Here is a 17,038-nt window from a genome sequence, read left to right as displayed (position 1 = left end):
TACAGTATAAACTGCCTAAAGATAGTTCAATGTGGAAAAAAAGTTAAATAATTCAGAAATAAGAATTAATAGTCCAAAATAGTAATGTCGCACTTCCCTCCTGACCTGAGTGCATGTGAAATACACAACCTGTCATCTGTTAATTAAATGTATACCAAGTGATCATTTTAAGTCACTGTTAACTGTTTTTAATGGATTTTCCGAAGAGTCCTGTGGAAATGATGAAAAACGCTTATCTGGTCTTGTGTTTGTATAACCTCATGGCTGATAATTGTCATAGTATTGAAAAAAAATGAAAGTGAAGAAATTACTGTTTTTAATCGGCATATTTTCCTTAAAATACATGACCGTGTAAAGAATATATGCTAAAAGTGTTTAAGAGTAAATTTCTTTTCAAAAATAATTTAATTTGTGACCAAAGGATTTTTATTCTTTGAGTTTACAAATTCAAACATTGCAATTTGTTCAATCATCTTGTGCAGTGCAAAATTTATAAAATGACTGAAAAACAAAAAAAAATGGCAGAATTACAGTCTTTGTGATGTAAAATTATGGGTTGACATCACGATAACTGTTAATCTGTTTGAAGTACTAATATACTATAATTTAAAAAAGAAAAGTTCATGCAGAAATGGTAAAAATATTGTCAGCGATGTAGTGTTAATTTTGACTTTACATCAAAATATGCCTTTGCTGAATACCAAATATATAGGGCGAAATATCAGCCATGTTCAGCAAAATCCACACAACAGCATTGATCCTTTTCTAATTTGATTTGATTTGCTTATGTTATCCTTGTATGACAGTCAGTACAATATGGAACTTGAACACAACACAGTGAATAAGTATGCTGTAAATGAAATGGTGTGGCTGCATCCACATGCAGCAATAGGAGTGCCTTTGTCTCTCATCCCTCATTTCCAACCTGTCCCATCCCTGAAAAAATAGTTTGGTCTTATATTTATAATGTTAATAATTTCTGTACTTGTTAAAATGTGCGCATCTCAAAAACTTTTGATCATAAACATTTTCATTGTTTTTATAGCTGACCAATCAGTTAACCTGTTTATTTTGAATATTTGCGCATTTTTCTCAGTATTTGACATTTCTGAATACCCTCTTATTCAGTTTGTCATTTTCTAAAAGTTTAAATGCTCCATTGTGTGGTCAAGCTTTCCACAAGCATCAAATGTGGTACTTCATATAGGAGGGTCTGCCTCTAGAGGGCGGGCATCATCAACAGTGTTTGTTGGTTAATTCCTCCACGTAAACTTCTGATTGTACTGTAAACATTGAACATGGCCGACGTCCAATTTCCTGTCTAAAACTTTCACTCATTTTCGTTCATATGACTCTGAAACTCCAGGAAACGATTGGGAAGAAAGGGTTATCTTGAAATATTGAGGTACTCGCCGATATTTGCAAAATTAAATGAGAAAAAATGCAAGGAAAATGCCAACAGGCTTACACAATGACAGTTTTCAGACTCGGAGGCATATGATCATCTCTGCAGATTATGCAACAGGCCCAGATCACGTGAGGCCATGAGGGGATATCCACGCAACTCAGTACCAAACACTAGCGCTCACAGAGTGAGCAAACACAAAGTGAGTACCCCTAACGTCAGCTCAGTAGTCTGTAATAGATTGTAGTCAACTAAGAAACCCTTGGAGAAAGGCTTAACACTGTGGCTATGCCGCTAAGTCCCTTTTGATTTTTGTCATAGCTCAAAATCGTTCTCCCACACCTCAACCTGAGCCATGAACACCCCCACCAGTTTATGATATGACCCATCACAATGGCATGACGTCAACGGATCTTGACAGACGGAAGTCTTGACGGACGGAAGTTCTTGACAGCAGCATATTGGTTTTCAACTCTAATACGAGAAGGTAAAAATCAGACCTCTAGCTCTATTGGCTCGCTCAAAATTAGATATGTGCATAATTAATGAGGTACAATATGTGGCGTCATAAGCTGTCCATCATACCATATATGAAGGGTGGTAGCACTTGTGGTTACTGAGTTATGGACAAATATGTATATTTGAGATCAAAGGTCATCAAGGTCACATGACATTTTGTCAAAATATCCGAGATATCTGCATGAACGGATGGACACGGATGGACGAACAGACGGACATGACCCAATCTATAAGCTCACTGGACTTCATCCGTGGGGACTAAAAATTGTGTCACTGCATCCTTTTTGCAATATGATACGATGAGAAACTAAATTTTTATTTTTCGTGGCCTTATACATGGGAGTCTATGGAGATCTGCCTTATACATGGGAGTCTATGGACGTGTAAACTACAAATATGCAAATTTCACCACGATTTGAACAAATTTGGGAAAGGTCACTCCTATGCACTTCCATACCAAGTTTCAAATCAATCGGACTTGTGGTTCAGAGCAGGAGATTTTTTGACCAAAAATGGGAGAAAATTACAAAAAAATTCATGAAAAATAGCAAGTCCAACATACTGACCCAAGATGTGCACAATCATTTCATGTCAGCCCAAAGTACTTACATGCTAATTTTTCATGTAATCTGCTCAGTGGTTATTGAGTTTTTTCAATTTTGACTGTTTTTACATTTTTTCACTTAATTTGCATATTTTTGGCAATGACAACTTCATTTGAACAAAATCTCATCTACAGCCCATCATCCATGTACACACCAAATATCAAGATGAAATGTACAGCGGTTTTGGAGTTTTTGATGTTGACGGACAGACATACAGACATACAGACATACAGACATTTCCCTAGCCTACAAGAATAGCTTCCATTGCCATATATACATATGGCTATGGGAGCTAAAAAACTGAGAAGTGAGTGGTATCACTGGATAATGAAGTCACATACATCATACAAGCACCATTATACATGTGTGCTACACATGCACAGAAATACATACATACATACATACACACACACACACACACACACACACACACACATACACACACACATACATACATACATACATACATGAATGTACATATTCACATATGCATATACATACACATACAGTAGAGCCTGTCTAGACAAAACAATGAAGGGACTTACCATTTCTTTCTCGGTAACCGTAGGCAACGGTAACCATAGGTTACAATACATTAAACAATATGACTTTAATGATCAATGTAATTTCAGGTTCACCTTGGTGTTTTGGAGAAGAATGAACAGTATGGCGATGACATGCTGGATATTTTGGATTACATCAACCAGTATGTACCAAAACACAGTGATGATACACCAGAGAAAATTCTGAGTGGGGGAGATTACCTGACATTTGAGAGGCACAAAGAAGCTCAGTCACAAAAGCAAGACAGCCCTACAGCATATCAACGTCTCGAGGGGCTTGTGGCAAAGATAGAGGATTTCCATGCTCAAGCTGAGTGGCAAAAGGTATTTTAGATTTTCTGAAGTTAACAAACTTGTGATTCAAGATAACTTGATTTCAGTAAGATATATGGATTTAGAGAAATGTTATCGATGCATTGTTAATTGTGTGTTGTGCTAATTTCAGGTAATCTGGCACCATCTCTACAGTACTGCATCAAGCAAAGATATCGGTACTTTATATGCCGCCAGAAATGCTACAAACTCAAGGAATGTGTCCAGTGATCCACACCGGGACTTTTATGCAAATGCTGAACTCTTGGACAAATTCACCGATGCCTATGTAATCACTGGAGGAGTGCATCATTTTGGAATGACAAACATGAATGACAGACCTCTGACAAACAACTATTCAGGTAAGTTCACTATCTGTTAGTATGTCACTTTATAGGATGAAACTCACAGAACAAGGTTTTCCTAAATATTTTTAAGTGATAATGACTTAATCTTTTGTATTTTACTATCTTTATTTAAGGTGATGATTCAGCTGACAGTAAAAAAGAGTACATATTGAAAGAAGCCAGGAAATTTGTTGACAAGTATGTCATGAACCAAGTTCCAAAGCTTGAAGACACAGCACCCAGAAGTGTAAATGATTACAGTTGCAAATACTGTGGGAAAATGTATATTCGCCCAAAAAACCTAGAGAAGCATGAGAAGACACACGAAACTTCAAGTACTATCTCAGACACACATCAAATTGAGCACGGTGCAGATGAAGACCAAGTGTACAATTATACACAGTGTACCCTCACTCTTTCATTACTCAGGTTAAATCACAATGATGCTATAAAACATGGTGATGGAGAGCGTATCCTTCGGTTGTACAAACACTTTTATCTGTATTACAAAGTTTCAAATTGTCCGAAATATGCATATGCAACATTAGAGTTGCTAGCTCAAGTACAGTGCTTACTGTCACCACGGTTAGCCCATAGGTTGACATGGAATAGATCTGTAAACTGGCAGGGAAAAATAGATACCAACCATCCCATGGATTTAGACATAGAACATGATAACAAAGTGTTCAAAGATGATGTCACAAGTTACCGTGGGGAAATAACAGAGCGCACAATCAACAGAGTCAGCAGAAGTATCAATACAACAGAAGCGATATTGAATCATTATGACAAGGTAACTCAAATCAGAAAAGCCAGTGGAAAACACACTAGACAAGATACAACTGATGATGTTTACGCACTAGTTGCACAATTTACTGATGCTAGACTGTTTGAGTTGACAACAGGGAGACATCATTCAGCTTTCCCACGTATACAGGCAAATCCACTCAGTAAATTAGATATGGTAGCATTTAAATCATGGTTGAGCAAATCTCTGAAAGCTTTTTCCAATAAGCACTACTACAACACAGTGTGACAGTACATAGCAAGTACAGCGAGTAAACAATTAGATGTAGGAAAATGTTGACTCTCTATTCTCTGTATTCATAAAATGTTGCATTGTTGAAAATAATAAACATAGGGCCAAAGTCCCTGAAGCTACTATAGACATGGATACAAAATTAAGTATTTCCTGACTGTATGAAATTATCTCACTAAGGTCATCCTAAGGACATGTAAACCAAATATTAAAGCTGTCTGACCAGCGGTTTTGAAAAAACAAGCGACTCAACAGTTGACAGAGCTCTGCTGTGTTATGTAGAGAATAACCTTTGTGACACATGTATGATGAAGAAGGTGGATATCTTTGATAGCTCATTTCAGGATGGCCTGACCAAAAATGGAAAAAAATTCTGTAAAAATACAGATTTGCATATTTCATCAGACTATATTAGTCTATAATAGCAAATAAACGAGAGTTAATTACATTCTAATTAAAGTAAACAAGACTTGCTTAAATCAAGATTTACGTCATAATAAAACAGCATATCTGTCAGGTTATAAAGAATCTTCAGCTGGTTATCTATCTGTATTTTCATCCTATTAACCAAGCACATTTTAACTTTCAAATTAACATTGTGAGTAAGTTCTGTTGAATAAGTTGAGACTGTACGTACTCAGAGAAAGCACACTGAAGAGACAAATGTTTGTAACTTAAGACGTTCAAGGTCATCAAAAGCATTATAAGGAATCATGTTACACTAAGTCTTTCATTGCACTGTTTACACAGATTGCATAATTGCTATAAATGGCACATGAGCCCTTACAAAAAAGTCCTACAGGATCCCTGTAGGACCCAAGGATCCTGCAGGAGTCCTATAGGGCTACCTCCATCCTATAGCACTCGTCCTATAGGACAACGCCTGTGCTGTAGGATTTATGTGTCATGTCTTATGGGTTCGTACTAGTCCTATAGGCTCATATTTGTGCCCTATAGGACACCCTACAAGATGATTCTGCCTGACTTTTAGGACTGTAAAACTGAACAAGTAATGTTTGAGTAATGTTTATAATTATAATTATTCCCTTACGAAAATAGTCTGTAGAATTTCACACATTCTCATATACCCTTTCTCAAAAGCTATTTCTATTTACACACACATGCCAGGAACATACCATATTCCTTTTGCCGTTTGTACATGTCATGGCTGTACACAGACAAAGACTCTCTTTGTTAGATCAAAGGTCAAGTGAGCTGACCTGTGCTTTTGCTTTGTTATGTAAATAGTTTCCTGCATTTACAATGGGCTGATTACATAATAGTACAGCCACGCATTATTCATTTGCACTTGAGGCAGTGCACCAGTGAACATGCATGGCTCTTGTTTATAATGTAAAGTAGAAAAGTTCAACTCCAAATTGCATGGAACATTAGGATCCAAGGTCCATTACCAAGATTCTAACAGTGTTATGGAGAAGGGAGCTCACTAATATGTCACAACTGTAAGAATCGACATTGCAGCATCAACTGAACTGACCTCTTAATTACGTGAGTTAAGATACACATCTATTCAGTTAATAATGCACTTGGCTGAGGTGACAAGTCAAAGGTAGGCCTTGCATTCATATGTGTAGGTTGCTTTATATTTTGTAGTCCCTGTATGTTGCATTGATTTCTGTTTTGATTGATTGTTAATCTTAATTCCTTTAGAAATAAACTACATGTTTATAATTACTTGTTTTGTAAGTTGACTGACTTTTTGTGAGTTTTGCAGTTACTCATTGCATTGGTACCAATAGCAAAATCAGAAGGAGTTATTCCTTACTTAACAAAATTTCTGCACTCTTTTACAGAAGTTTGTTTGCCTTGTGCGAGTTCAATCTCTTAGAAAGTATGATAACAATATGTAAAGCATATTCTGTACCCTATAGGGCTCCCTACAAGAACCCCTATAGGGTTCCCTATAAGACCCCCTATAGGGCTGCCTACAAGACCCCCTATAGGGCTCCCTGTAAGACCACTATAGGGTTCCCTATAAGACCCCCTATAGGGCCCCTATAAGACCCCTATAGGGTTCCCTATAAGACCCCCTATAGGGCTCCCTATAGGGTTCCCTGTAAGACTGCGTTCCAAAATCCTGTAAGACTACTACTGCCTGATGTCCTATAAGACCCTACATGCCTCTACCCTATAGGACTGGTATAGGATATTTTTGTAAGGGAGGAATCTTACAGCCCAGCTTTACCATAAAAACCCTATCACTTTGACCACTCTTTTAATTGACCACTCTTATTTTTTTCCTCAAAAAGTAATCTTATTTTATCCTTACCAAGTCAACCATAAATGGAAATTAGAACTTTCTCTATCTCTATTTATTTGACCACCCTATCCTGGAAAACTATTATGAGCAATTTCTTTTAGATAACATAAATGGTGGTTCAGAATATATCAAAGTTGGGATTCAGGAAAGTTGCCTTTACATGTTTTAATCCTCCAAGATGGTAAGCATTTCACTATGAACTGTCAAAAAAAGTTGAACGTTCTGATAATTCCACACTAAAATTCAATTATTTAAAATCATATTAATTATTTTTTTCTGGGTGAATTGATAGGGTTTATACAGTACAAGAATTACATACAATGTAAGTCAAATTTTGACCAAAATGACAAAAAAAATTCCTTAAAAATACACATTTGCATATTTCATCACAATTTGAACAAATCTAAGTTGGGTTATCCCTAGGGACCTGTATACCAAATAACAAAGCTGTCTGACCAGCGGTTATGAAGAAGAAGATTTTTACCAAAAACACACCTTTTTGGCATTAATTTGCCTATTTTCAACAATATCAAAAAATTAACAAAAATACTTTCTCAAAATCATATTTTTCATCTACACAACAAATATCAAATCAGTGAGTACTGCGGTTCTCAAGATATTTGAGTGGACGGACGCCTCACAAACGGACATACATACATACATACATACATACAGACTGACGCCGGACGCCGGACGGATACCCATCCCAATAGCTTCTATAGACTATAGTCTATAGTAGCTAAAAACACAATGCCACCATTATGTGAAGAAATACATGTTGTTGGTGTGTATTTATTTCACTTAAATAAACAGCTGAAAGTATATAGCATCAACAAAAATCTACAAATGTTTATGCAGCACACAATGGAAATTAATCAATTAGACTCTGATGATGAGGACCAAACTCTCGCTCTGTGATGTCGGTACTGTGCAACAGCATCACTGTCATCACTGTCAATAATTTCAGAATCACCCTCTACTATTGTGCAGACTTGCTCATCATTGCTACTGTACTCACAACCCAGAGTTTCAAGATCATCAGCACAACTGCTATCATTTAAGGGGGAGACCCACATTCGCAGACACTTTTCTTTAACCTGATTTTTCACCATTAAAATGAATCTTTAACCCGACATATAGTATATGTTTGGGTAGCTCGACAATTGAAGATTATAAAAACTGTAAGAATATTTCAAAACCTGTTTGCGTGTGTTTGTTTTGCTCAAAAATGTGTGTTTTTGAGTTTTTTCACTTAAAAAAGTGTAAGTACGAGAGGGTGATGGCCATTGGTGAGCCGTTTACTGCAATCGATAGCAGGGTAAGGTTGTAAAAAACCGTGTCTTGGATTTTTGATACTCCGCTTTGTTTTTGCACAATTAGCCTTGAAAGTGAGAAGTGGTGGATTCTGAATAAATTAACGGCTTTTGTCCATGTTTGTCACGATATCTTTTGTTTTTGGAATTTTATCGGAATTCTGAGACACGATTTTGTAGAAACAGTCATTAACTACAACCTATGCAAAGATTAGACTAATCCGTCAACGTGGCGTCAAGTTACACTCTCCAGAAGTTGCGATACATTGCCAACAAGTCATCGTTGATGACACAGTCCCCACTTGTTAATGGGTGCTTTGATTACAGGTCCTCAGAGAGGATAGAGTCCTCTTCATTAATTAGGTCTGTGATAAAAATACTTTTGAATAAATTCGCTTGATACATGTCTGAGTTGTAGTTCAGGACATGAAAAAATCGTAATAAAATGGCCACATGGTGGCCATAATGGATCGAATCACAAAACAAATCAATGTGCATATGTATGACATACGGTAGGTCAATGTCGTTGTACCAACTTTGATTAAAATTGGTTGAAATATGCCTGAGTTATGGCTTTGTACATGAAAAAATCATAACAAAATGGCCGCACAGCAGCCATATTGGATCGTATCACAAAACAAATTAACATGCATATGTATGACATTGGTCAATCTCCTTGTACCAACTTTGAATAAATTTGCTAGATACATGTCTGAGTTATGGTTCTGGACATGAAAAAACGTAATAAAATGGCCACACGGCGGCCATATTGGATCGTATCACAAAACAAGTCAATGTGCATGTGTATGACATAGGTTGATGTCCTTGTACCAACTTTGAATAAAATTGGTGAGATATGCCTGAGTTATGGATCTGTACATGAAAAAATTGTAACAAAATGGCCACACGGCGGCCATATTGGATCGTATCACAAAAAAAATTGATGTGCATAGCTATGACATTGGTCAATGTCCTTGTACCAACTTTGAATAAAATCTGTAGAAACATGCCTGAGTTATGGCTCTGTACATGAAAAAATCGTAATAAAATGGCCGCCTGGCGGCCATATTGGATCGTATCACAAAACAAATTGATGTGCATATGTATGACATAGGTCAATGTCCTTGTACCAACTTTGAATATAATCGGTTGAGATATGCCTGAGTTATGGCTCTGTACATGAAAAAATCGTAACAAAATGGCCGCACGGCGGCCATATTGGATCGTATCACAAAAAGAATTGACGTGCATATCTATGACATTGGTCAATGTCCTTGTACCAACTTTGAATAAAATCAGTCGAAACATGCCTGAGTTATGGCTCTGTACATGAAAAAATCGTAATAAAATGGCCGCCTGGCAGCCATATTGGATCGTATCACAAAACAAATCGACGTGCATCTGTATGACATATGAAGTAATCCTTGTACCAAGTTTGAATGAAATCGCTTCAGGCATCTTCTGAGATATCTGCGTGAACGGAGGGACGGACACACGCACGCACGCACGCATGCACACACGCACGGACACGACCAAACCTATAAGTCCCCCCGGACACCTAAAAACTGAACGGAGTAAATCGCAGAAATGTGTATGCGACCCTTGGAGTCGCACAAAGTCAGCTAAAATTCGCTCACACTTTCGGTGGAAATCCCAGCCCATTATGAAGTACAGGACTTTTTACACAATTGTCTGAATTTGTGGTATGAATGAAATGATACATGACGTGAAAATTGGAAAGAAAACGAACACTGAAATGGCCAGTTCGCAGCGTAAGCGTTAGGCTTTATTTACACAACTGTCATTCCGAGCTAAATCTGGGGATAATCTTCTTGCTAAATACAAACTAGCGTATTAACTGTGCACTGTAGTGTACCAGTTAAAATTTGATTATCAAGCAAAGAAATGGGGCTGACTCGCAGCGTGTTTGCAAGGTTATATCTCATTGGTCGATTGTCACTATTCACAGCCACTTATGGAGTCTATTTGTATTGTTTTCATTATATTGGTTAGATTCAGCCACCCAATTGGATAACAGCTTCGAAATCGCTGCGAGTCGGCCCAAGAAATGGCTGGCTGCGTATATACTTCGTAAAAATTATGTGATTTTGCATGCCAAGTCCGATGACATTGTGTTTTCCTCTCTTTTGGTTGCGCAATCGTCACCGCGTTTTCAGCTTCCTGCCCGGAGAGAGACACGTGACAATGAATTTACAATGTGGTACATACCGACAAAGACGAAGTTCATTCAGACGCCGTGTTGCGTACGTTAGCTTTTACGTTCCGTATTGCATGTTGAAGTACGACCACAGTCCGCCTTGAACATGGCATGGAGCTAAAAACGGACAGCTACATGAACGCGGTCGCAGTCTCCGACCTCAGAAGCACTAGTGCCGGGCTAACTGTGTTGTGCCAGGTTAAAACCCATCGTTAGGCTAAACTAAATATAACACCTGACAATATCTGGTATCTAAAACGATTTCCTAATAGTAAGATAAAAAGTTGGCGAAAAACTGAAATAAATCGATTCTGACACGAAACTTGAACAATTCTAAAAGCGACTTGTTTTGGCTTCGCGAGTACCATGGAGGCGAGTACCTAAAACAGATGTGAATCTGTGACCACGCTGATATTAAACTGAATGCGTCATTCTAAAATCGCGACGGTCGAATTTTGTACAAGTAATGAAATGCGTGAACTTCAGTCAAACAGTTGAATATCGCGTTGGCTGATATGTGGAAACGAGCATTCGTCGTTCTCCGGTGGCGACTGTCCGTTGAACTACTATAATAACGACGATAGACAGACCAGCAGCACGCTGTTTTTCAGCGTGATTGAGTTTATCCACAGGAAAAAGTAGTTGCTGATTCGAAAAAAGCACGTTCATGATTGTTTAATTTTTTCAAGTTCATGGAAATTATTCTATCATTTTCAATTTTGGTTTCTTTAAATTTACCGCATAAGTTTATAATTACCTAATAACAATTCAATCGCAATGATTTTAAAGCTATACTGACATGAATTTGTGCTGTGAAATATCGCATACTTTTCAATCGAGATTGATTTCGACCCTGGACTTCGACTCATTTCATGAGCAGTCCGCAATAAAAGTTCAGTTGATCGAGACAAATTAAATATGCTCTATGATTAGCTCCGGTACAGATTGAAAAACAAATGCTAGGTCTTCATTGTGTTTACATTGTAAATCACGGCATCATTCTAGTGTAATATGGCAAAACTGTACGTGCGTTATCCGCATCACGTTCCCTCTGTGCCCGCATAGAATTTACAAAACAATAAGCTCACGTTTCCAAACCGGGCAGGGCAGACACCGGCGCGATTTTCTTGTTATAAAATTTCGAACTATTGACATATTTCTAATAGCGCTGATCGCAAATGACATCACTGTTCTCTTCATTAATATGCATAAATAAACATTTCTCCGCATTTTCCGCATAAACGACGAAAATAAAACCTGCGAGTGTTAGAATGGCTATTTAGCATCACACTTATTCGTATGAATTGATGACTGAGACTACAAGCTGCAACAGCAGCCGCGCATACAACAACAAAATTTGTCCGAATTTCAGCATATTTGTCCGAAAGTCGCGCGCGTGCAGCTATATTTAGTAACAAATCCGAAATCGCGATCAACGCTATTTGTACACACAGGAATGTTGCTCGCCCAACTGTCGAAACAAAAAGACGTCGCAACCATTTTCAAAAAAAGATAGAAAACTTTTAGTGACGTACAGGAACGTAATCTTCATTGCATGTTTTACGTGTAAACCGTAACATAAGCGGTAAGTTTTGCTTGCCGCACTTCACTGGGCATTTGCAGCTGACCGTCTGACGTAAAAAAATGATCTGACATTTTTATCATCAGTCGCAATTAGTTCGGAGCGGGATCAATTTTGAATGTCGGACTTCATTAGGTGCAGACAAACATGTAAACTGTTATCAGAAAAAGACGTATTTTTGGATTTTCGAAGTAGCCTAGTTTGATTGGGGCGAGTCAGTTTTGAAAGTCAGACTATTCTTGACCGCGAGTGATGTCACTTTCACCTCACGCATGCGACAGGACAGTGAACAATGCAAAAATTATGTGACAAAGGACACAACTTAGTGTTTATCATTGACATAATGTTGAAACTTTGAATACTGGTGTAAAGGTTGAAAAATCCACACTTCAATATTTTGTTCTCACGGCAGTGTGACGCAAAAATGATGTGAAAAACTGCAAGTTCCCGGATGTCCGCGGTCAAGAATACTTTGCACTGAGTCCACGTCATTTGTTAGCGGACACATATGTACGTTTTGGTTTTCGGCGGCGATTAATTTTGAATGCTGGACTTTATTTGGCAAACATGTAAAGACAAAGACGTACTATTTGGATTTTCGGCCGTTGTTTTGTACGGGAACAGTTTTATTAAATACGTGTTATAGGAAAACGAGGTAAAAATAACGTAAACTACAATGAGCAGCCTCTCAGTTGTGCGCAAGATGTATCACCAGTTTTTGTTCGAAGCTCAGTTTAGTGTTGAATGGGCACACAGTCCATGTAGCCGACAATGAGATGCAAATGATATGCGGTTAAGGTCTCCTCAACTAACTTTCAGCTGGTTCTTCACTTTCTACTATTTTTATAGTATTTTTTACAAAGGCACAGACTTATTCTACCGCAACTTAAAACTGATAGTGAATTTGTAGCCCATTCTTTACTATTTTCATAGTTTTTGGTAGCCGGTAACAGACACTTCGTGTTCGTGTCGGCTACATGGACGATCTGCCGTTGAATGAGTAAAGTGTTCTGCGTTACAGTGCGCACTTGCTGCAAGTTCCAGTTTACACCTTTTCAACCATCGGAAACTGGAGTTTTTAGCTGGACTGTAACACTGACAATTTAACTGTTCTCTCATTCCCGGCCATATGCTTGGTATTTCGCTTCTGTGGACCATGCTTTTGCAATCGACGGCTACCTTCAGCATGTTCAGTAGCCACGACATACTTCCTGCCGGCAGCTGGGAAGAAGACTGACGCATGCGCACTCCTCCGGAGGGAATTAACGTAATCTACTTACGCTCTTGAGATAGCCTTGACTAATCTGGAAACCGTTAAGACATAAGAAAAACACGGCATGCGAACTGGCCTACAATGTTCATTTTTGTTAAAATCTAACTCATTTCCGAGTATGTTATGGTTTCAAACTTATCGTCCACTCAAAGGCCATATTAGACAGATTCAAAATTTACCATAAAACAAAAAATGACCAAAATCATTCAAGGAAGGTGGGTCTACCCCTTAAAATTTCGGTGATCATATCCCAAACTCTATCAATATGTTCTGGAGAGAAAAAGCTAAAATGGGTTTCCAGAATTACCTTGCTGTCAATAAATTCAACATATTTCACAATATTATTTATTAATGACATTGGAAACCCTGAAACTATATCAGCTCCACCAAAAACCTTCTCCTCACTAATATTTTTTAGCAAATCTGATCTGTACATCAAAAGCCAGGATTTCAGCAAATTTTTCTGTTGCGAAGTCCATAAACCTTTTGGTAAAATATTCTGAAATGCAAATTGTATTTTGTATTGCACAACATCACATTTTTGTGACACTTCTTGTAAAGATAATTCAGCATGAGAAGTGTAGTCAAATTCTGAGATACAAAAAACTTCACAGTTGCAAGAAGTTTCTTTACAGGAGCACAGACGTCTGCAACTAAGTGTGCACACATCACAACAAGTGTGCAAAATTTCATTTGGTTTACCTTCATCTTCAATTCCTTCAAAATGAGTTGCCTGCGACAGACAGAATTATTTTTACAGTACTCCTTCATTGGTTTTGAAATTCGTGAACTTATACAGCAACCTTTATATGTTAGTAAAACAGCACTACTCATACGGCTAGTGTCTCTACCAGCTCTGCCCGTCTCTTGTACATAATCATCAAGGTCATTTGATGGGCTATAATGAATTACCTGATGAACACCCTTAACATCCATTCCCATACTGAATGCTACAGTGGTGAAAACTACTCTCACAATTCCATCTGGGTCTTGAAATGATGATATGATGTGATTTTTTATGTCATCATCAGTCTTGGAGTGAAACATGCCAAATAATCTATCTTTGTAGTCAGTTTCCCCTGTTACACAGTCATATCCTTTCTCACCAAGAGATGTGTTGAAAAATTCAAACAGCTCTGAACAATGTCGCTTTTTGCGACAAAATATCAATATCCTTGGGCAGTTTTTACCGTGTGTAGCGATGTCATCTACTAACCACTGAAATAATGTAGAAATATCATCAAATTTTGCTGAAATCAAGGAATACCGAATGTTCGGTTTGTTTGGATTTTCAGAACATAATGCAGTCTTTTGTGATAACGTTTTTGGTTTCCATGGTTGCTGTGGCAGTAAGTGTGATGATTGGCACACCACTCCATATCAGAGACCTAATTTCTCCAAGTTGACCATAGTGCTTCCTGAATGCTTTCTCTTTCGCAGTGTCTTTTCCCCTGTAAAAAAAAAACAACAACTATTACATGGAACAATAAACTGTTCCAAACACTTTAGTCACCTTTGCAAAGCTGTAAATATTGATTATTTCTGACCAATGTCCTTTGATAACATACAGTCTCTTGTTGTATTGCCCAGAGTAATTGTGAACTTTGAAAGTAGAATTGTCTATGATTGAAATTTCCAGTGTTCATCTTCTGAACACACCGTGTGTGGATGTATACATGTAGTAAGCATTGAATCCCACGGGCAGCAGTAGGTCCAATACTCTTGTCAATTTCTATTAACGAAAGTTTCAATCAATTTAGCCCATACAGTACAACTGGAATGTCACAAAATATTTATGAAGAGTATTCAATGGGATATCCATGTTGGGTAGAGTGAGTGCACTGGCATTAGTACAGTACGTCTGCCTCTTTAATTATGGAGATAACTTAAACATGCCTATATAAATGATATAAACATCTGATGTTAAAGTATGACATTGTGCACCTACCACTTTTTAATGCAGTGGCTCTCGTCCACAAAGATTGCTCCAATTCGTGATCGATACTCTTGCGATAACAGAGTCAGCCTGAACTTCGATAAAAATGCCTCTGGACTGCCAAACAGGATGTTGTAATTGCCATTAGCAATGCCTTTTTGAGTCCATGAGTCGCTGTCCGTAACGCACACAGCCTTGATACCTCGGCTCTCAAGATTATGAACCTGTTCTTTCATCAGTGCGATCAATGGAGATACTACAAGCACGATAGATTTTGTGTTTGCCGTATCTATCATGCCCGCTGTAAACTTGATCGAGTCCAGAACAAAAGGGGCGACTTCGTAAGTCATTGACTTCCCACTTCCTGTCGGTACACTGACAAAAACATCTCTCCCATCAACATAGCCGTCTATAACTCTTCTTTGAAACTCTTTCAAATGTGAGTATCCGAGTTTTGTCAAAGCGTCAGAGTAGTCTCGGCGCTGCTCTGAAGTCGCCATATTGGCTTTAATTGACAGTTTAAGCCCACCCCTTTCCTTTCACTCGTTGTGACGTCACCGTCGCCTTTTCTTAAAAACTATCTACTGTTGATTGACCAATCAGAGTGCTCAATTCAGGGTGTTTTATCTACTCATAAAGCCTTGGTCACCAAATTCCAGAAACGAATGACAGCGCCGTAGTAAAGTACTGTCCAATCAAAAGTGAACATGTCATATTCTGTAGACATCTGGTACGTTTTAATATTCAAATTTGGTAACACAGCGGAAACCAGCTGCAACACAAAATCTGCTGTGCCCTAGGGCATTTATATAATGTGCCCTAGGGCATTTATAGGATGTTCCATTACATTGGAAGGCTATTTCACAAATAAAAGTTTAATTCATATCCTAAACATGTTACATTGACAAAGGGGACGGTTGACATAAACACATTGAAAACGAAAATATATCAGTTAGGGGCGATAGTTTTTAAGTCGGATAAAACCCTCGTACTCGGGCTCTTCTGGTATATAAAGTCCAACCCTACGATAAAATGTCTCGGCCTGCGGCCTCGACATTTTATCGTTGGGTTGGACTTTATATACCAGAAGAGCCCTCGTACTTGGGCTTTATCCTATACATACGGTTCTGTGATGGCGCATACAAGGTATAACAGTCCTCGTGCCTTCGGCACTCGACCTCGCGCCTTCGGCACTCGAACTTGCACCTTCGGCGCTCAATCGCCTACGTTGGATTGCTACCGCACTTAATAAAGTGACTCCGGTCAAAAGAAGGCACGAGGACTGTCGACAGTCTAGCTTGATAACTAACCTAAAACTTGCAACTCCATTGTCTCTGGAATGTGAATGTCAAAGTCTGTATATTGACTCAAGGATGTTTACTTTACAAATGCCTAGGGTGTCTCAAATGTGAGAATCTAAAATATGAAATGGTTTTTTTTATCGCTTTTGTTGCCCAAAAGAACATGGAAATCTCTGATACTTCGAATCAACCATCCTGCATATTTCTAACATTCATCAAAACCATGTTTCTGTTCTACAACTCATAAAACAGTCCACAATGCAGGATTGATGTACATTCCAAAACTACATATATGAAAGACCCCTAAAAATCAATTAGTTAAAAGGGGGGTTAGCAATTTCCCA

At 38.1% G+C, this 17,038-nt stretch overlaps 2 protein-coding genes across 3 annotated transcripts in view; both read right to left on the bottom strand.

Moving 5' to 3' along the window:
- Window positions 1-17,038, bottom strand: part of LOC139127734 (tyrosine-protein phosphatase non-receptor type 12-like) — a 321,808-nt gene that overhangs the window by 130,234 nt on the left and 174,536 nt on the right. The window lies entirely within an intron of this gene.
- LOC139127744 (probable ATP-dependent DNA helicase RecS) lies at window positions 13,683-15,926 on the bottom strand. The gene is made up of 2 exons (XM_070693632.1): window positions 15,406-15,926; window positions 13,683-14,908 (listed from the first exon to the last, which is right to left on the bottom strand). Exons 1-2 carry the CDS (start codon window positions 15,891-15,893, stop codon window positions 14,749-14,751), a joined length of 648 nt encoding a protein of 215 aa, XP_070549733.1. The 5' UTR covers window positions 15,894-15,926; the 3' UTR covers window positions 13,683-14,748.

This window comes from Ptychodera flava, unplaced genomic scaffold, assembly GCF_041260155.1.
Source record: "Ptychodera flava strain L36383 unplaced genomic scaffold, AS_Pfla_20210202 Scaffold_35__1_contigs__length_1935909_pilon, whole genome shotgun sequence".
Lineage (NCBI taxonomy): Eukaryota > Metazoa > Hemichordata > Enteropneusta > Ptychoderidae > Ptychodera > Ptychodera flava.
This window is presented reverse-complemented; position numbering and strand designations above follow the sequence as displayed.